This window comes from Protopterus annectens, chromosome 14.part0 (assembly GCF_019279795.1).
Source record: "Protopterus annectens isolate FY-2018-M chromosome 14.part0, PAN1.0, whole genome shotgun sequence".
NCBI classification, from domain to species: Eukaryota; Metazoa; Chordata; order Ceratodontiformes; family Protopteridae; genus Protopterus; species Protopterus annectens.
The window spans coordinates 494,780,688-494,802,857 of NC_056748.1; the positions used below are offsets into that span (position 1 = coordinate 494,780,688).

A 22,170-nucleotide genomic window follows, 5' to 3' on the forward strand; every position below is an offset into this window, starting at 1 on the left:
TATTTCTCTGATCAGGGGATCCCAACCTCACCCAGGCAGGGCTTCACAACCCCCTCCTGAAAAGAGGCCTAGGACTGAACCCCCTGAACCTCTTTCCTCTGACTATTCCTCGAATGGTTCAGATTTATCTGACCATCAGGAAGGCCCATACTCGCCTTATGAGGATTCTGATGCAGAAGACTCCATTCCTTCTGCCTCACCTCCAGAAGAATTTTCATTTGGGGAAACCCTACACTCAATGAGGGAACACTTCCAGTGGCAGGGACAGGATTTTTCTGATTCTAGGAAAAGGCTAAGGACTTTTTTACACTTACCACAGCGTAGGCCTTTAGCCATACCACCTGTACTATCTGTTGTTGATGATGCATACAATGATGCCAGTACTGCCCCTGATTCTCTTCCTCCGGCCCCTGCCAAACCTGACAGATACTACAGGGTCCCGGATTCTCACTTCCACTTGTATAAGGCTCATGCTGCAGACCCAGAAACCATTTCTCAGGGCCCTAAAGGTGTTGCAGCTGCCTCTGCCAAAAACCCACTACCCTCTGATAGGGAATCTAGAGCATTAGAGAGATGGGGTAAAAAGGTTTATACTTCTGCTACTCTTTTTGCCAGGGCTTTAAACTGTCAATTTCACATGATACAGTACCAGGAATTTTTGTTAGATCAGCTGAATAAAAAGCTGGCCTCTCCTGAACCTTTAGACCGTAAGTCCCTTCAGGATTTGGTACACAACTCTCAGCAGGTCAGTAATCATTTCTTAAAATGTGGCTATGATGCACTGGAGGCTTCATTTAGATCAGCTATGACTGGAGCAGTGATTCGAATGCATGCCTGGTTAAAAGAACAATCCTTACCAGACCATGTTAAGTCTAAACTCTTAGATGCCCCTATGGAGAAACAAAGTTTGTTTGGCTCCCCTGCACAGGAGGTTCTAAAGAAAGTGGAAGAAAAAGCAAAATCTGTCCAAACAGTCAAGGATTTTTTGCAGGTCCAACCTCCGAGGTTCAACAGAAATTGGCCTTCAAAGAATTGGTCCTTTCCAGACACCTCCAGAGCACAGAGAGGCAGAAATAGACGCCCAAGAGGCAGAGGTCAATCAAGGGGTCGTCAGTGGCAACCTGCCAACCAGAGAAGTGCCGCCACAGCTGCGACTGCAACCACTTCCACAGGACAGACACAATGACTTGGCTCTGATTCCACCTACCAGGGAACAACTGGAAGCACCCTTGGGTGGAAAGCTAGCTTTATTTTCAAAAAACTGTTATTGAATTACAGGAGACAAATGGACTTTACAAACAATAGACAAGGGCAACAGGTTTCACTTACACACTCTACCAAAAAAGAGAGGAATGCCAAACCTTCCACCAAGCCAGAAATCAGAGGCTCTAAAACAAATCATCAGCTTACTAAGGATGAGAGCAATAGAAAAGGTACCATCTATGGAACAAGGCCAAGGATTTTACTCCAGACTATTCCTTGTACCAAGAAAAGAAAATCAATGGAGGCCTATTCTCGACTTGTCCGCACTGAACACATATCTCATTGTTCCAAAATTCAAAATGCTGACCCTACAGCAACTTCTTCCCATGTTGGGCAAGGAGTCTTGGCTGGTGACTGTAGATCTCAAGGAGGCATACCTGCACGTCCCTATACGACCAGATTGCAGAAGACACCTCAGATTTCTTGCAGGATCAGATCATTATCAATTCTCAGCATTGCCCTTTGGCTTATCTACTGCACACAAAGTATTCACGAAATGCCTGGCATCAGTAATTGCTCATTGCAGGCTTCAGGGAATTCAAATCTACCCATACCTGGACGACCGCCTAATACAAGCGGACAACAAGACAAAATTAATAAAGGATTTGGCCTATGTCATACAACTGCTGCAAGCCTTGGGATACACAGTCAACATACAAAAGTCAAGACTAGTGCCATCCCAAAGGATAACATTTTTGGGTGCAGAACTGGACACAATAACTCAAATGGCTTTTCTCACAGAGGAAAAACAAAAGCAACTACCAGTCTATTTCATGGCATTAACAAGACAAACTCAGCTTACTGCAAGGAAAGTCCTGCAGGCCCTGGGTTACATGGCATCCTGCATAATCTTGATCCCACATGCCAGGCTGCATATGAGAAAGTTACATTGGTACCTAAGGAATGTATGGTCTCAACACAAACACAGTCTAGAAGCCCTGATACCAATCATTCCATGTCTGAAAAAAGAATTCCTGTGGTGGGCTCAGGCCTGTCAGATAAACAGAGGATTGCCTTTCCACAAACCACATCCAAGGCAGACCATCACCACGGACGCCTCAGACCTAGGCTGGGGGGCACACATGGAAGACAAGTGCATCCAAGGCCTATGGTCCCAAGACCAGCTGAATCTACACACAAATCTAAAGGAGATGCTGGCAGTGAAGCATGCAATCGAGGCATTCAGACCATTCCTCCAGCAAGGACACCTGCTGATAAGGACGGACAATACCACAGTCATGTGGTACATCAACAAACAGGGAGGCACACAGTCATACCCTCTATGCCGGATGGCAATGGACCTGTGGAACTTGGGACTGAATCTCAACATCCAACTGCAGGCCAGATTTGTACCAGGGAAAGAGAATTCACTAGCAGACAGCTTAAGCAGAACTACCACGGATGCTCACGAATGGATGCTGCATCCAGATATCTTCAAAACCATAACAAAGAAATGGGGAATGCCAGAGATAGACCTGTTCGCCTCCCCACTCAACCACCAACTGAAGAAATTCTGCTCAAGAGTAACCACCCACTTGCCTGGAGGGTGGACTCCCTTTCTTTCAGCTGGAAGGCCCTGACAGCATATGCCTTTCCACCTCTCCCCTTGATGTACAAAGTTCTACTGAAGATCAGAGAGGAACAGCCAAAGGTAATTCTGATAGCTCCAGACTGGCCAAGGCAACATTGGTACCCGCTACTGAAAAGCATGTCTCGGACGCACTCATGGCCTCTACCTCTATGTCCTTTGCTTCTAACGCAGAACAACTACAAGACCCTGCATCCAAACTTAAAAACGCTGCAGCTAACTGCTTGGAAAATTGCATAAAACAAAAACAAACTGATTTATCTCAGAGGGTTAAGGACATTATCCTGGAGGCTCGCAGACCCTCCACAAGGAAAACATATTCAGCCAAATGGAAAAGATTCCTCATTTGGAGTGCAGAAAAGGGAGAAAATGTCACACTGGCAAACCTAGCATACATCCTGGAATACTTAGCAGAACTGTTCCACAGTGGCCTATCCTGTTCTTCCATTAAGATTCATGCATCAGCAATTTCAGCAGAGTTCAACATGGATCCTCCTGTCTTCTCTCATCCTCTCCTCAGACAATTTTTGAGAGGGATCAAAAATGTAAAGCCTCCAAGGAAACCACCTCTGCCTGCATGGGATCTCAATTTTGTGCTAGAAAAACTAACACTTCCCCCTTTTGAACCAGCAGCAACAGCAGGCTTACAGTTCTTATCTTGGAAAACTGCCTTCCTGCTAGCAATTACTTCAGCAAGAAGGGTATCTGAGTTACAGGCATTAATGGCAGTGCAGCCTTTCCTTATCTTCCACCAGGATAGAGTGTCTCTGAGAACCAATCCTACTTTTATGCCAAAGGTGGTATCCAGGGTATCCTTGAACCAAGCTATTCATTTACTACATTCTTCCCCAACCCACAGAACAGGGGGGAAAAACTACTACACACCTTGGATGTACACAGACAACTGCGCTACTATCTGGACAGAACTAAGGCCAGCAGAAAAACTGACCAACTTCTGGTAGCATATGCAATAGGAGTGCAAGGAAAAGCAATTTCAAAACAGACAATCTCAAAATGGATAGGAAATTGCATTCGATTCTGCTACTCATTTCATGGAAAGACAACTCCTGAAAATATCAGGCCTCACTCCACAAGAGCTACAGCCACCACTACAGCTTTCCTACGAGGAGTGGCTACCAAAGACATTTTAGAAGCTGCTACTTGGAGCTCCGTGCATACATTTGCCAAGCATTACAATCTTCCTTTATACTCCAGATCCCGAGCAGGTTTTGCAACTGCTGTTTTACAAGGGATCTTAACTACACCATCATTATCTTAGTGCCTCCTCCCCAGTTTGGCTATGGTATTCTACCCATATGTTATGACTGCAGATGCATCCTTGAAGGACATAGTACAGTTTTGTACCTACCATAAATGTAGATGTCCGATAGGTATGCATCTGCAGTCAGGATTACCCACCCTCCTTCCCCTCTGTGGTATTCCTAGGGTACTTACCCCTCTTTTAGCTAGCTGGGGGAATCTATTATGGTGTATTTGTTTGTATGTATATATGTATATATATATTTTGCTTTCTACTGTTTGGAATTTTCTACATTTATCCAAATTTAGCCTTCATAGAGGGCACCTGGCATCTGGGGCAAGAAACACTGAGGAAAATGGCGTCGGCTGATGCCTTTATACCCCAGGAGCTATGACGTCGGGTGAAGTGCGACATCAGCCGAGGCCAGACCCAGACTTTGGAATCCGGCCGACCGAAGGGCTGCCTGAGGCAGGACAACCCATATGTTATGACTGCAGATGCATACCTATCGGACATCTACATTTATGGTAGGTACAAAACTGTACTTTACTTTGGACCTCAAGAAGGCATACCTGTATGTCCCAATCAGACAATCTTGCAGAAGATACCTCAGATTCATAGCTGGCTCAATACATTACCAATTCTCTGCACTGCCCTTTGGCTTATCTACTGTGCCCAGGGTCTTCACAAAATGTCTGGCACCAGTAATTGCATTTTGCAGACAGAGGAATTCAAATATATCCCTACTTGGACGACTGCCTTATTCAAGCAGAGAGCAAGGACATTCTTCTAAACCATCTGGCGTTTGTAAAAAGATTACTAATTTGCCTAGGGTACACACTAAACGAAAAGAAATCAAAACTAGTGTCCTCTCAAGAGATAATATTCCTGGGTGCAAGCTTAAATACAACTGCCCAGTTGGCTTCTCACGCCAGACAAGCAAAGGCAACTGATTCATTACTTTCAAATGATGGCAACAAAAACCCAGCTCCCTGCAAGAAAAATTCTGCAGGCCCTGGGTTTCATGGCATCCTGCATTCTACTAATTCCATATGCAAGACGGCATATGAGGAAACTACAATGGTATCTAAAAAGTGTTTGGACTCAACATTGCCACAGCCTGGAAACAATAATTACTTTAATTCCCTGCCTACAACAGGAGTTTTGATGGTGGTCCCGGGCCTGTCACCACAACAAGGGACAGCCTTTCACCTTACCCACAGCCAGGCAGACAATAACAATGGATGCATCGGATTATGCCTGGGGGGCACATACAACAGGAAAATGTATTCAGGGCACGTGGCCCAAGGAACAAATGCATCTTCACATCAATCAAAAAGAGATGCTAGCTGTACAGAATGCCCTGACAGCTTTCAAGGACCTACTACATCCAGGACAACTACTACTAAAGACTGACAATACCACAGTTATGTGGTACATAAGCAAGGGGGCACGCATTCCTACCCCCTCTGCAGGCAAGCCATGACTTTGTGGAACACAGCACTGACCTATCAAGTACATCTGCAGGCACAGTTCCTGCCAGGAACGAAAAATACACTGGCAGACGAACTAAGCAGAAATCTCATGGATCCTCACGAATGGAAACTAAATCCACAGGTCTTCAGCATGATAACAAGGAAATGGGGACGCCGAGACATAGATCTTTTTGCCTCCCCTCACAACTGCCAACTACAGAAGTTCTGCACAAGAACTTATCACAAGCATGGAAAGTGGATGCTCTATCATTCAGCTGGAAAACCCTGACAGTTTATGCCTTCCCTCCACTGCCTCTTCTTCCCAAGGTGCTCCTAAAAGTCAGACAAGAGAGGCCAAAAATGATCCTGATTGCCCCAGACATGGCTACACCAGCACTAGTACCCAATCCTAAAGAGCTTTACTCAAGGCCCGGCCTGGCCTTTACCTCAAATTCCTCATCTTCTGACTCAACAAAACAATCAGAATGTTCGTGTTTCACTGTTGCAGTCATTACACTGGAGTTATCCTGCTGGCAGGCGACCCGCAGTCGGCCCGAGTTCCAAAGTCTTGGTCCAGCATCGGTTGCTGTCGCCTCTTCCTTGACGTCAGTGCGCCAGGGGTGTAAAAGTTGCAACCAACGCCATTTTCTTCAGTCTTTCTTGCCACGCGGTGCCAGAAGCAAAAGCAGTTCGCAAGTGCCGGTCTGCCGACTCCTGAGATTTTCAAAATTGAGTTTCAGAACCAAAGTCTTCAATAAAGCTAGGTACCCCGTTGGGGAAACTTTTTCTTGCTCCAGACCGATGTCAGTAAAAGTTAATAATTGTATTTCTTGTGGGAAGCAAATACCTCATAAGGGCTTTCACTCTTACTGTATTCCTTGCCTAGGCCCTGACCACAACGTTACCAGTTGTCGGTTTTGTGCTAGATTCAATAAACGCACTATTAAATGTTGGTTTGATTTTGCTTTACATTATTTTGGCCAAAGGTTTAATTACATAATGCCATCAGAACAATCGTCAACCGGAATTTATAAAAAAACGTAAAGACAAAGAAAAGGACAGGCATCCGAGGTCCAAAACCGATGAAGCCTCTTCACGGCCAGTCGCCGGTTCTCAGTGAGGTGCTTTCGCAGCCCCTGACACCCGCTACCTCAGAGCCACAGGCCTTAACCGACAGCCACTTGGAGACACAGAGGCGTGTGGAAACGCAAGGTATTGGGCCTATGGAAACTATTCCCTCAGATGGGTCTAGAGCCGCTGAGCAGGCATCGGCTTCTGAGGGTGTTTTCAGACATTCACAGCTTACAATTAAGCCCACTACAGCAGCCAAGGCAAAGTCAAAAATGCCATTAAAGGCAAGGAAACAAGTACAGCATTCTCCAGAACAGTCATCCATGCCAAAGAAACAGATGCTTAAAATGGCCGAAGACCTAATTACTTTAATCAGTGGTTCCCATCCCCTTCCTGACAAAAGGCCTAGGCAAGACACTGACTAATTCCTCTGACCAGGTTTCCATTTCCTCTGATTCCTCTTCTGATCAGGGATATTCTCTCCCTCCCTATGAGGGGTCTGATGCGGAAGAGTCTATACCTTCAGCCTCTCCGCCTGAAGATTATTCTTGTGGGGAAACCCTGCACACCATGAGGGAGCATTTCCATTGGGAGAGCCAGGATTATTCAGAATCCAAGAAAAGGCTCAGAGACTTCCTTCTATTGCCTTAGCACAGGCCCCTGGCCATCCCCCCTGTGCTTGATATTGTTGATGATGTTTTCTCTGAATCCAGTCTGTCTCCTGATTCTTTACCCACTGCACCAGTTAAGCCAGACAGGTACTACACTGTCCCTGACTCTCATAAATTTCTTTACAAAAACCCCGCTGCAGTCCCAGAAACAATTTCTCAAGGTCCTAAAGGGGTTAAGGCTTCCACTGCTAAAAATCCTGTCCCTTCGGATAGGGGATTCCAGAGCTCTGGACAGATGGGGGGAAAAAAAGTTTACACTTTTGCTACTTTAGTTGTAAGGGCTTTAAATTGCCTCACATGCTTAAATATCAACAGTACCTCATATCATTGTTAAAACAGAAAATGGTTTCAAATTCAGAAAGTCCTGACAGTAAGAAAACTCAGTATTTATTGCATGCAGTTAAACAAGTGGGAAAGCATACGCTGCAATGTGGTTTTGATTCATTGGAGGCTTCTTGTAGAGCCGCAGTTACAGGCTCTGTTATTCGAAGGCATGCCTGGTTGAAGGAACAAAGCTTACCTGACCATGTTGAAGTAAAATTATTGGATGCTCCACTACAGCATGATACTTTGTTTGGTGTTAAGGCAGAAGAGGTGTTCAAGAAAATGGAGGATAAAGCAAAATCAATGCAGACAGTGAAGGATTTCTTACAGGTTCAACCACCTAGATTTAGCAGAAACTGGCCTTCAAAAAATTGGTTCTTTCCAGTGTCAGACAGGCCAAAAAGAGGCAGATAGACGCCCAAGAGGCAGATCTCAGCCCCAAAGCTCCTATAGACCTAAACAATGGGGTGCTTTGGCCCCCAAAGGAGGGGAAGACAAATCACAACCTTATAGGAAACAGTCCCAATGACTTCCCTCTACAAATGCCAAGCACTTACCTTTTGGCAGCACGGGAAAGCTAGCACTTTTCTCAAAGAATTGGCACATGATCACCCAGGACCAATGGGTGCTTAATATTCTTTCTCAGGGTTACAGGTTCCACTTCCACACGCTTCCAAAATCAAAAGGTATGCCAGACCTTCCACAAAATCAGTGGGCAGAGGCGCAAAAACAGATTGCTGCTCTTATGGACATGGGAGCTATTCAAAGAGTTCTACAGCAAGAACAGGGACAAGGATTTTACTCGAGACTTTTCTTAGTACCCAGAAAGGACAAAGCCTGGAGACCAATATTGGACCTGTCAATCCTAAATACTTTCCTGGATGTTCCAAAATTCAAAATGTTACTTCAGCAGCTTCTGCCCATGCTGGGCAAAAAGGCTTGGCTAGCTACTGTGGACCGCAAGGAGGCATACCTGCATGTCCCAATCAGACAGTCATGCAGAAGATGCCTCAGATTCATAGGCTCAATGCATTACCAATTCTCTGCACTGCCCTTTGGCTTATATACTGCGCCAACGGTCTTCACAAAATGCCTGGCACCAGTAATTGCATTTTGCAGACAAAAAGGAATTCAAATATAGCCCTACTTGGACGACTGCTTTATTCAAGCAGAGAGCAAGGACATTCTTCTAAAGCATCTGGCGTTTGTAAAAAGATTACTAGTTTGCCTAGGGTGTACACAGTAAACGAAAAGAAATCAAAACTAGTGCCCTCTCAAAAGATAATATTCCTGGGTGCAAGCTTAAATACAAGTACCCAGATGGCTTATCTCACGCCAGACAAACAAAAGGCAACTGACTCATTACTTTCAAATGACGGCAACAAAAACCCAGCTCCCTGCAAGAAAAATTCTGCAGGCCCTGGGCTTCATGGCATCCTGCATTCTACTGATTCCATATGCAGAATTACATATGAGGAAACTACAATGGTATCTAAAAAGTGTTTGGACTCGGCATTGTCACAGCCTGGAGACTATCATAACTTTAATTCCCTGCCTACAACAGGAGTTTCGATGGTGGTCCCAGGCCTGTCACCACAACAAGGGACAGCCTTTCACCTTACCCACAGCCAGGCATGCAGTAACAATGGATGCTTCGGATTATGCCTGGGTGGCACATATGGCAGGAAAATGTATTCAGGGCACGTGGCCCAAGGAACAAATGCATCTTCACATCAATCAGAGAGATGCTAGCTGTACAGAATGCCCTGACAGCTTTCAAGGACCTCCTACATCCAGGACAACTATTAATAAAGACGGACAATACCACAGTTATGTGGTACATAAACAAGCAAGGGGGCACACATTCCTACCCCCTATGCAGGCAAGCCATGACTTTGTGGAACACAGCACTGACCTATCAAGTACATCTGCAGGCACAATTCCTGCCAGGAACAAAAAATACACTGGCAGACGAACTAAGCAGAAATCTCATGGATCCTCACGAATGGAAACTAAATCCACAGGTGTTCAGCATAACGAGGAAATGTGGGCGCCCAGACATAGATCTTTTTGCCTCCCCTCACAATTACCAAATACAGAAATTCTGTACAAGAACTTATCACTCTCAAGCATGGAAAGTGGATGCTCTATCATTCAGCTGGAAAGGCCTGACAGTCTATGCCTTCCCTCCGATGCCTCTTCTTACCAAGGTGCTCCTAAAAGTCAGACAAGAAAGGCCAAAAATTATCCTGATTGCCCCAGACTGGCCACGCCAGCACTGGTACCCAATCCTAAAGAACTAGTCTCAAGGCCCAGCTTGGCTTCTACCTCAATTTCCTCATCTTCTGACACAACAGAACAATCAGATTCTGCACAGTCAATTCAGAACCTTAAATCTGACAGCATGGCAGATAATGTAGCCACTCGGACTGCACCTCTCTCTAAAGCTGTTATGGATGTCATTTTAGAAGCCAGGAGGCCCAGCACTAGGAAATCTTGTGCAGAAAAATGGAAGAGATTCTGTGCTTGGAACCAAGCACAAGGGCTCGAGCCATTTGTCCCTAATATACCTCAGATTTTGCCAATACCTTACTGAGATGCTGGACAAAGGGCTGTCTTTCTCATCAATTAAAATCCATGCCTCTGCCATTTCGGCTCATTACAATACGGAACCTCCTTTTTTTTCACATCCTCTACTACGACAGTACCTCAGAGGAGCAAAAAATATAAGACCCCCAAGGAGAGCACCAGTACCAGCTTGGGATCTCAATTTTGTTTTAGAAAAACTCTCACTGCCTCCTTTTGAACCAGCCAGCACAGCTGATCTAAAATTCTTATCATGGAAAACTGCTCTGCTCCTAGCAATAACTTCAGCAAGAAGAGTCTCAGAGTTACAGGCATTAATGGCTGTGGAACCTTTCATCATTTTTCATCAGGACAGGGTCTCTCTTAGGACAAACCCGACATTCATGCCAAAAGTGTTCTCCAATGTGGCCTTGAACCAAACCATTCATTAACCTACTTTCTACCCAAATCCCCAGAATAAAGGGGAGAGACTACTGCACGCTTTGGATATACACAGACAGCTACAATTCTACTCGGACAAAACAAAAGCTTTCAGAAAAAACTGAGCAACTGTTTGTAGCCTATGCTGCAGGATCACAAGGAAAACCCATTACAAAGCAGACAATTTCAAAATGGATAGGCCACTGCATCCGCTTCTGTTATGCACAACATGGCAAGTCAGTGCCTAAGGGCATTAGGCCTCATTCTACCAGAGCAGCAGCCACTTCAGCAGCTTTTCTCAGAGGAGTACCTACCAAAGACATTTTAGAAGCTGCAACGTGGAGCTCAGTGCACACTTTCACCAAGCACTACCACTTACCTCTCTACTCTAAATCCAGAGCAGGCTTTGCCACTGCAGTTCCGCAGGGCCTGGTAGCCTCTCCAAATCCAATTTAGACTCAGCCACCCAACCTTGGCTTTGGGATTCTACCCAAGTGTAATGACTGCAACAGTGAAACACGATGAACATAGTACAGTTGTGTACCTACCATAAATGTAGATGTTAGAGTGTATTCACTGTTTCAGTCCAGGTTACCCACCCACCACCCCCCTCTTTGCTGGGACTATTCTGTACTTCTCAACTCTATACAACCTATGTGGTGTATTTGCTTGTAGATGAAGGAAATGTGTATAGTAATATATGCATGGTTGTTTGGCATATTTTTATCTTTTCAGCCTTCCTATCTGGGGGCACCTGACATCTGGGGCAAGAAAAACTGAGGAAAATGGCGTTGGTTGCAACTTTTATGCCCCTGGTGCACTGTCGTCAGGGAGGAGGCGACAGCAACCGACGTCGGACCTAGACTTTGGAACTCTGGCCAACTGTGGGTAGCCTGCCAGCAGGATAACCCAAGTGTAATGACTGCAACAGTGAATACACTCTAACATCTACATTTATGGTAGGTACACAACTGTACCCTCCCTCCAGCCCCCTGACTTCTTTTGGCTATACCTCTTCTCTCCTTTATAATGCTTAAAAGCTTTTTGGTGTATTTGCTTTTTTGTTGGAGGTATAACCTTGTATATTCATAGATTTAATTGCTTCCCATTGGGGGGGCACCTGACATCTAGGGCAAGAAAAACTGATGTAATGACATCTGCTGCATGTTTTATACCCCTGACGACCTGACGTCACAGAAGAGACAGCAACTGACGTAGGACCCAAGACTTTAATCAAGCTGACTGAGGGCTACTGCAAGCAGATAACCCAAATGTGATGACTGCAACAGTGAGAATACACTCTTAACATTTGCATTTATGGTAAGTGTACACAACTGTACTTTTTCCCAGTTAATGGTGAGATAGTTGAAATCGCCCATTATTGGGATGTTAAGTTGTACTCTAATATTTTCCAGTGTATCAAGAAAATGAGGAGTTTGAATCCTGGGGCATTGTGGGGGATCTGTAGCAAGCTACAATTTTTATTGTGGTCTTGCCCAGAGTTAGTTGCATTTGGATAATCTCAGATGCATTATGCTGAGCAATTAGCCTGGAGGTGTGGATATGCTTAATGAATATGGACACGCCTCTGCCTTTAGTGTTTCTGTCCAGGTTAGGTGGATGAAAGGTCTGGTATGAATTATAGCCTAATAATGCAGGGGTGCTCTCTGGAACCTTGAACCAGGTCTCTGTCACTGCACAGATATCGATGTTCTCCATTTTAAGGAGTGCCTCTAGTGAGTGCATTTTGGGGTTTAGACTTCTAGCATTGAGTAGCAATACTGTCAGATTTTGCTTGCTTGTACCTGTTACTGCGGTTAGTTTGTCATTTGAACCTCGTCTAAAAAAGGCAGTATAGTGGTGGCAAGAGCCTTAGCCAGTATCCGGAATCCCAAGGGCGACAGGTGCACACCATCTCTGGCATAGCATCGTGGTCTATCATGTCATCCCAGGCAGACAGATACTGGATCCCCTTAGAATGACACCAGTAGCTTGGCCAATTGTTGAAGTCAATCATTTTGTCCTTGTACTGTGGTATCATTCTGGGTGATGGCAGGATGCTATTCGGGGCTAGGGTCATACCTGACTGGGCTACAAGATCAGACAGCTCCTTCATGTCTCCCCATGTAGTCCAGGGAGGTATGTCTCAGGTCATTCACACCAACATGGACAATGACAGAGTCATATTTGTACATTAGAGTACTTTAGACAGTAAGCTTAGAATATTAGTTTATGACAGTAAGCCTGTAATAAGTATGAAATTGCTTAATTTTGAAAGGGTATCCAGGAGATCCAAAGTTGCTTTCAAACTTGCTAATTGCAGAACTGTTAGTCATACAGGGTTCATTTGCAAACTTGTGGTAAACTTTGGTACAAGTTACAGTTGACAATAAAACATTGTAGTTCTAATACTCAATTTAAAACTGTGCTGGACAAATGGATGGGTCCTCTAGTCTGTTCCATAAACCAGAAATTGCATTTTGAATGAATGGCTTTTTAGCTCCAAATGCAGTTCTGAAAACTGTGATAACTCTGTTTTTATAGATGATGCAGCACAGATAGCGAACACTGTGGATCTATGCTGTTTTCTTTATTTTTTCTTTAAATTTTGGGCAGTCTATCCTGTTCATCCTCATTGGGACTGTATGTGGTCAAAGGTGGAGTCCCCATTCGGAAGCACTGAGAATATTTACATACCGTCTGCTGCTTGGATTTTTTTTATGCTGTGTGATTTATACTGTATTCAGCAGAATTTATGTCTTCACCATTTGTGTTATACTTTTATTAGTTTTAGGATGTGATTTAAGAGAAAGCTAGATTGTGATTTAGACATAAATGATTTTTTTGTAAGAAGTATTATTTTGGAATATATGTGAAATAATGAATCCTGGTAATGATGTATTCCAAGATGATTAAGCCCACATAATTTATCAGAAAATGCGTTTATCTCTTGAAATGTATCACAAATGGGTAATAAGGGTTTACATTTGTTTTCAGTTTTGGATGTAAAGGTTCACGAAGGTGCCACAATTCTTATTTGTACTACAGGGCAAATTAGATTATAGTGGCAGATGTTTTATGGTCAAGTTTAGATGGAAAAGTTGCCTGCTGATGTTTGCTTATATTTGCCAGATGATATGAATTTTTCAGAACTTAACATTTTTCGGGAATGTAGTGACCTTTCATGAAGAGAGTGGACCTTCATTAGTGCCGCAACTGTGACATAAGGAGGATGTGGAGCTAATGAAATGCATTGGATATGGAAATTAATTCAGATGTATTGCAAAACAGTAGCTGGTCAATGGAGCTTCCTTGAAAGGGTTGCATAGGTGTCATTTTGATCATCAATGTAATAAAACATCTTGCAAACATCTAAGTATTTTTTTTCTGAAGAATACACTTTTATCTTATCCATTACCCATGTATGACCATTCCCCCAAATATTGGGAGTGGTTGTAAAGCAAGTCATTTTGCCCAATATTTTAGTCCTCCTTTTTTCAAGAAGTAGCAAGCTTAAGTAATGGTTAAGCAAGCAATGGGGAATATAGGAAAATCTGGCTGATGACATAGTATGCAATTGGTCTGAAAATTGAGATGCCTGTAAAAGAAATAAGGAGGAGATGAAGGTCTAATCCTATTGGTTGAAAGAATTACAGAAAGGGAGGAGTTGGAGACTTGAAGGAATGGAAGATGCTGATAAACATAAACTCTGTGTAGGAACCAAAAGGAAGGTTGAAAAACAATGGCCACAAGTAAAATAATGCAAAAACAAAATTTAGCTAACTTCCCTTTTTAGTGCCAGTCATTAAGAGTAAACATATTAATATTTGTATGATATTAACAACAAAAATTCCAGTAATGCTGTATATAAACACATTTTATTAAGTGGTCTTAGTTTGGTTTTGCAATCCTATAACACATTAGTACTAACCTGTGAGGTGATTATCGGAAACAAAACTAGCGTATAGTGAAATGCTATGGTAATTTAGGCTAAAAGCTACAGTAGTTAGAGACCACAACATGGAAAAAGTACATAAAAATTTATTCCACAAAGATTAGTGCCTTCACATCTTATTGATGCTTTTTCAGATCTTAAAACATATTAATAAAACACATCTTTAAATATCATCCAGTTAATGCAAAACAACCAACAAAACTTCAAACAGAATATTAGATAACCATTTTAAATAACAAAAAATGTATTTATTTCAGGATACGATTCATTCCGTCTTCCAGTCTCTCCTTAACTTACAGTAGCACCAATGAGAACACTTTACAAAGTATTTATAGTGATCAATCAGATCGCTTAAAAAAAAAATTAAAACTTCAGGGAATAATAGATAACCAATCAAATTACTTTAAAAGTGCTAATACTTTAGAATATGGTTCTAAAGAAACTGCTTTGTATAAGCCATATCTCCTTCCTAGTTACAGTAGAGTAAATGTAAATACTTAAAAAGAATCCAGTAACCAATCATTTTGCATGAACAATGTGCACACTTTATGCTATAGTTAGAGAAGCTGCTGTATTAAATCTGTGCTACCTACTTAACTTGCATAAAAATGATCTACTGAAGTTCTAAAAGTTTGGTATAGTCAGTTGAGTCCCCCTTTTTTCATAGCTTCATTAAATAGTTTTAGATAATTGGATCACTTAATGCATTTTCTTTGGAATACGAAGTAATCCATATCCCCTATCTCTTTACAATAACACCAATAAAATTTCTTTAAGGGATGAATAGTAACAAATCAAATTGCTTAAAAAATGACAAATAGGGATTGTAGGAAATATCAGATAACCAATTAAAACACTTCAAAAGTGTTCATACATTAATCTTCGCTTCTAGGGAGGGGGCAGTCCATGTAGCCTGCTGTCCCCTTATTTTCAGCGCTTAAAAAGGATCAAAGAATCACTTAAAAATTGTATGTGCCTCAAGATAAGGTTTCAAGAAAACTGATTCATTCAGCTCTTGATCCCTGCCTGCTATCGAGCCATGTCCCCTACCTGTTTTCAGTACGACCAATAAAAGTCTTTCGGCTTTTCATGGTTAGGTGTCACCACAGCGGAACTCCAGTCTGCTAATGATTACGGTGCCGAGTAGCTAGCCCGATGCTCAATCTTCAAAGAAGGCACACCCATTCACGCACGCACCTACCTGCATGTATTTAGACATTACTCGGCCACGGGAAGGACATGCAGACTCCACACAGAAGGCGCTCCAGCCGAGAATCGAACAGTAGAACCTCTTGCTGTGAGGTGACGACGCTAACCACGGCCCCTGTTTTCAGCAGGACCAATAAAAATGCTAAAACATCAAGAAACCAATCAGTTCACTTAAATAACGTACATATTTTAAGATACGGTTTGAATGATGCGGCTTCTCTGTAACCATATCTCTTTACGTCAAATCAATCCAAGTTTGATATAATTAATTCCATCATTTTCATAGCTTCTTTAAATAATACAACCAATTGGATCAACTGAATAATACATTTACCTCAAGATACGAAATCCATATCCCCATGTCCATACAGTAGGACCAATGGAAATTCTTTAAGGGATAGATAACCAATCAAATTGGTCAGAAAACGACAAATGGGGATGCCAGAACATATTAAATAACCAATTAAAACACTTTAAAAGTGCTTGTGCATTGAACTACATTTATATGGACACCAAACCATGTAGTTTCTTGTCCCCTGCCCGCTTCCAGTAGAAGCGATGTACACACTTAAAAGGTTCAAATAACCAATCAGATCACTTAAAAAGTGTGCGTGCTTTAAGATAAGGTTTTAAAGGAACTGCTTCATTCAGCCCATGTCCTCTATCTGCTTGCTTTGAAATGATCCACCTTAGCTCTGTAAGTTCAATATGGTTAATTAAATCCCCCATTCTCATGCCTTTTTGTAGAACCAAGAAAATAAACAAATGGGTTGCACCAAGTACTTTCACGTGTGTAGCTAAGACATTCTTGTCATCCTGTTTCCTAATATCAAAGATGTGAAAAATAGGTAGGGGACATGAGTTGAATGAATCGGTTTTCGTGAGACCTTATCTTGATGCATGTACATATTTTAATTGCTGCTGTGATGCTTTTTAAGCTCTCAAAATGGTTTATTGAAGGTATATAGGGGACTATAGACTACATGGATTGCTTTCCTTAGAAGTGCAGTTTAATGTATGAGCGCTTTTGAAGTGTTTGAATTGGCTATTTGATATTTCTTAGAATCCCCATTCATTATTTTTTTAAGAGATTTGATAGGCTATTATTTACCCCTTAAAGAAATTTCAGTTGTACTGTTGTAAAGGGATAGGGGATATGGATTACTTCATATTCCGAAGTTAATGTATTATTTAAGTGATCTAATTGATTGTCTAATATTATTTAATGAGGCTATGAAAAAGGCGGGGACTTAATTAACTATACTGAACCTTAAGAGCTTAGGTAGATCATTTTAATGCAAGTAGGTAGGTGGCATGGATTGAATAAAGTGGCTTCTCTGTAACCATATGTAAAGCATGTAAATTGTTCATGTGAGTTGATTGGTTATTTGATGCTTTCCAAGTGTTTACATTTGCTCTATTGTGGCTAGGTAGGAGATGTGGATTATACAAAGTGTTTTCTTTAGAACAATATTCTAAAGTATGAACACTTTTAAAGTGATTTGATTGGCTTTCTATTATTCCCTGAAGTTTTCATTTGTTGTTTAAGTGATCTGATTGGTCCCTGTATACTTTATAAAGTATTCTCATTGGTGCTATTGTAAGGAGATAGGGGGTATTGATTGATTTGTATCCCAAAGTAAATAAATTTCTTAAGTGATTTAATTGGTTAACTTGTATTCTGTTTGAACTTTTATTGGGGGTGTTGTATTAATTGGATGATATTTAAAGATGTGTTTTATTAATATGTTTTAAGATCTGAAGAAGCTTCACTAAGACATGAAAGTGTTAATCTTTGTGGAATAAATCATTTATGCACTTCTTCCGTGCTCTCTGCTCTTTTTTGATACACTACTGATATTTGATATGTATTTGATTTGTGATTTTATAGTATGTTCTTATTTTTGTAACACATTATTTATAAATGTTTTTAAATGTTTTATGTCGTAAATTTGGTTTATTTTAAAGTTTACATGAAATGGATATTCTGCTTATGAACCTATGTTAACTTAATTGATTATCATTAATTGGTGGTTCTTAATGGTTGGCACTGGAAAGAGAAGTTAGTTAAGTAGTGTGTTCTGATGAAGTCCCTGAGTTAGGGACGGTGGCGCTTAACATATTATTAAATTTTGTTTTTGCATTATTTTGTGTGGCCGTTGTTTTTCAACTTTCCTTTTGGTTTCTGCACTGAGCGTTTGTTTCTTTTAATTCAGTTTTGGTTGAATGCTTTCCCGTCATTTTGGAATGGAAAATACTGTTGAATGAGTTTAAGGTAGAAGTCAGCATCACTAGATAAGAAAAAGGAGTTTAGATGAACACTTTGAAAATACACCGGCTTCTCAGAACTCTCTAGTACCTGAAGTACAGCAGGTCAAGGACAGAATGTTATTTTTTTAAACAAACTAAAGTCATCTAATGGAGGAGCTGAGGCAACTAGGATACCAGAAATCTTGGATTTTTTAAAAGTGCTGTCAAGAATTGTATATAACACAACATATGATAACTGTTGGTAGTTATAAGCAACAAGTTTCTTTAGAATTGCAACATTGCCATATGTACTATTAGAGCAAGGAGAGATGATTATAGTTCAGTGCAATAGAGAAGAAATTGCTTATTTTCACAAGCACTTTCCAAATCACCAAGATTAAACAGCCACCCCAAATATTTTTTTTTTACTTGAACAGGGAATGGTCACTTAAATTTTATGACCTGCTGAGTGCTTGAAATTAAGAAAATGGCAGATAGCTGGAAGAAGGCAGTGTTACACACAAAGAAGGGAAAGGATCCATTCTCTCACTGCAAGTGGAGCATCTTGGTATAGGTTGTCACTACCCATGTTAACTGGTGACCCCTAATTTAAGTCATAGTGCCTCTGCTTCTAACATGTTTTGTAGTGACACAGAACATTGTACATGGTTTTATTACTGAAGTTGTCACCTATAAACATGACTGGTTTAGATTTCTTGACCTAGACTTACTGGCCTGAGTGAAATCTTTCGTTTGTTAACTTCAATGGCCATAGATCAGTTGTGCACTTTAGCAAAGGAGATTCACTTAGTGAAGATGAAAAAACTTCCCTAACTGGGCAGCAGGTATTTATTTTTTTCTTGTTTTGTGTTTGTTGCATTATAAGCATCCCTTGAAAGTCAAGTGAGTTGAGTGGCTATATGTATTTATTTTGGTAGGCTTAATACGATTACTGTAATCAACACTGAATGTTCCTCCATTAAAAGACTGGTGGAAAGTTTGTATGTTTAGAAAATAAAACTGAGTACCACTGCCACATGATGTCTATGAGCTTATTAACTTCTACTTCCAAAACAGTATCCTTTTTAGTACATGGTAAAGGTTAGAGCATATTAGTAACAGTCTGCAAGCCACGCTCCTGTTGATACAGAACTACAGTAGTGAACTGCCTATGTTTTGTGATGCAAATAGACATGCATGTGTACAGTACATATCATAACGTCATCACTGAATTGCTTTAGGGCAAAGACTGTACTGGATTTAATTATCTCTTTTATATCATAACATTGCTTGCCATGTCATTTGAAGGCCATTATGGTATCCTGTTGCTGGAGATGTTTACCCACTTTAGTTGCAGGTGTCCCTGAATGCCTGCTGGTTGGCTGGTGGTGATTGCTTAGTTTCCTGCTTGCTTCTTCCCGATCTACAGAAGGTGAAAAAACTCCACCAAAACCTTCTCAGTATTATATAATAATACTCTATTTTCTCTTTGTACATTGTTGTGGTCTCATGTTCTAGCTCTCAACAGCAGCAAGTCTACCATTTGCTAACATGTAATACATGGTCATCTTGTCACAAGTAAGCCTTTCACTGTGTAGGTAGAAAAGTGAGAGATGGTTTCTGGTGCATTGCAGATTGCAAAAGCTTTCGCATAGTCCCTTTGACCACTGTTGATGGTGTAAACGAAAATTTTTGTCTCAAAGTGGGGACTATTGAAGACCTGGTGTTACACTAAGTGGTGAGGTTTTCCTTGTTAGAGTAAGTGTGCTGTGTAGTTAGCTAATAGAGCATATTTGGAGGGCAAGACTGTATGTAGGGAATTGTGTGCAAATTGTACTGAAAGTGATTGTTATCCCTAGTTGTTCTGATTTCAAATCACAGTATTTTGTACTAAATTCACTCGATGCTTCATCTGACATTTTTATTCTTCTTCTCTTGTCATCTTGCAGGCCCACCCCAATGTATCCTCCACCGTACCTGGAACCAGGAGTAGGGTGAGTGTTAACTGTAAAGGGGTTTCGCAGTCATCACTTTTGTTGGTGGGGTATAACTTTTGTTTGCTGTCTGAGTACGTTTAGGCTCTTTCCTTTTGTTATTTTTCTGAACTCTTCCTTTGTGGTAGATGTGAACCTTTCTACAGAAATCCAGTTCAGCTTTTATAGTAGCTCTGTTTGCCATATGCTTCCAAACTCCGTTGTCTTTTGCATACTTTATTTCTAAAGGTTGGGAAGTGTGGTTTAATAAACTTCAATTTCTTTCATGTTCTGTGCCTCACTAAATATTTTGGCATGCTTTCATTGGTCCATTTGCTTTTTCCATTTGTTTGAGTACGGTTATCCCTTAATTTTGTAAAGTAATAGCTTTTTTCATATCTTTCTGGGTACTTTCTTAATAAATATGCAGTCTCAGGGCTTCATAAATTCTGTTTTGGTGCAGATGATTCAAAGGTATGATTGCTGATGAGTGTTGCATCATATGGTTATTTTAAGTTGATAGTCGCCCTCCCCCTTTCAAAAGGCAAACTGCATGTGAGTTTTTCCCCTTGATGTTCTGTACTAGCAGGGTGCATTAGCATTGACAAGCGCTTGTTGTATAGACATGGCTCTGTTTGCAATTACAGAATTGCTCAAAAGCAAGCATCTTTGCTTTGCAACTTTCTCCTCTGCTTACTTCATATTGAGCTGTAGATGCCTTGGACTTTTTCATAATATCAGATGTTTTTTGAATCATCCTGTTTTGTGGTAGCTCTAATGTTATTGCACTACCATAATTAAACACTGGTTAGCAGTACTTGGCTTGTATAATTTTTAATGGTTCATCTCTTTCAGTCCTACATTATAAACCCGTTGTGTGTGTGATATATGTCAGTTGGCATGCCTGTGTATTTTTGTTTAGCAAGCATTGAGCTAATTTCTTTATGTAAATATGAGTAGTACTCATGTTTTACATATACATAGTACCAATATGCCTTGATTAGTGCTTCCCTTCTCAAATGGGCAAGAAAGCCCAGACAGTTGTGTAGTTTACACATTACATAATTTTTTGTATATGCACATTGTTGTACACCTGTAGTCCTCCATATTGTTTGTGGTGCACTGCATTTCTAAGTTTTCATGTCATTACGTCTTTTCGTTGATAGTCGTATTAAAACAAAAAAAAGTTGACCTCCATCTGTATCTGATATTAACAAATTGTGTTCTCTGTTAAACACGTATATGTAGAAACCAGAAAAGTGGCCACAAAGCTTAGGAGCACTACAGATTGCTAGAGGCTGTAGTTGTATGTATCCCTGTATGAGATGTAATTCTAGCCCAAGTAATTTAGTGTAACCATTGACTGAAGTCCATTCTAAAATGGAATGCTGAACTTCCTGTTATGGACAAACGATGTTCGAAGATCACTTATTTAAGGTTCTTTAAGTTGCCTTTGCTAGTATCTGTTGAGTAAAGAGTTCTGAAAGTGGTGATCTAGTGCTTACATGCCTTTGGGTTTGCCCAGCCAGGTAAATTAAGAGCATTTTCATAGGCTTTACTCCATTTTTAGTTCTTGGCCTGTCCCCCGCCAAAGCATCATTGATGTGAAACATTGTTACTGTTGTGTAAATTCTAGACCCAGCATGAAGTAACAGTTGCTGCAGTTTTGGAAAGCGGTGGGAGTCTTTTGAGATGCATGCAATGTTAGAGTGACATGTCATCAGAGTAGAAATGCCTGTAGATTTGAATGTCTTGAAACATTTAAGCAGCATTCTTTTCTTTGTTCACAGTAGGCACACACCATATGGGAATCAGACCGACTACAGAATATTTGAGCTGAACAAACGGCTACAGAATTGGACAGAGGTAAGTGTTCTTGTGTTTTATGGAAAAGAGAGTGGATTGTATGCACACAGCAAAGATAGATGCCCACTGCATGTGGAATTACACACCCAGTGGTGTAAAGAATAAATATATGGAGCATGTTGCGCTGACTATGTAAGTGACATTTGGGCTTCCAAATGTAAGTAAATGCAGTGTTCAAAATAAAATCAGGTCACTTTGAATCAGAATCCACAGGATTTTGGAGCTTAAACAAATGTAAAATCAAATGCTGCAACCACA

General features: G+C 41.2%; 1 protein-coding gene across 7 annotated transcripts in view; it reads left to right on the forward strand.

The window, feature by feature from the left end:
• LDB1 (LIM domain binding 1) overlaps positions 1-22,170 on the forward strand; it is a 1,030,118-nt gene that overhangs the window by 709,830 nt on the left and 298,118 nt on the right. For 5 of the 7 annotated variants that reach the window (XM_044056251.1, XM_044056248.1, XM_044056250.1 and 2 more), the window contains exons 3-4: positions 20,023-20,067; positions 21,837-21,912. In XM_044056251.1, coding sequence (XP_043912186.1) covers positions 20,023-20,067; positions 21,837-21,912 — 121 coding nt within the window. The remainder of the gene's footprint in view (positions 1-20,022; positions 20,068-21,836; positions 21,913-22,170) is intronic. The other 2 variants (XM_044056249.1, XM_044056253.1) reach the window with 2 other exon arrangements.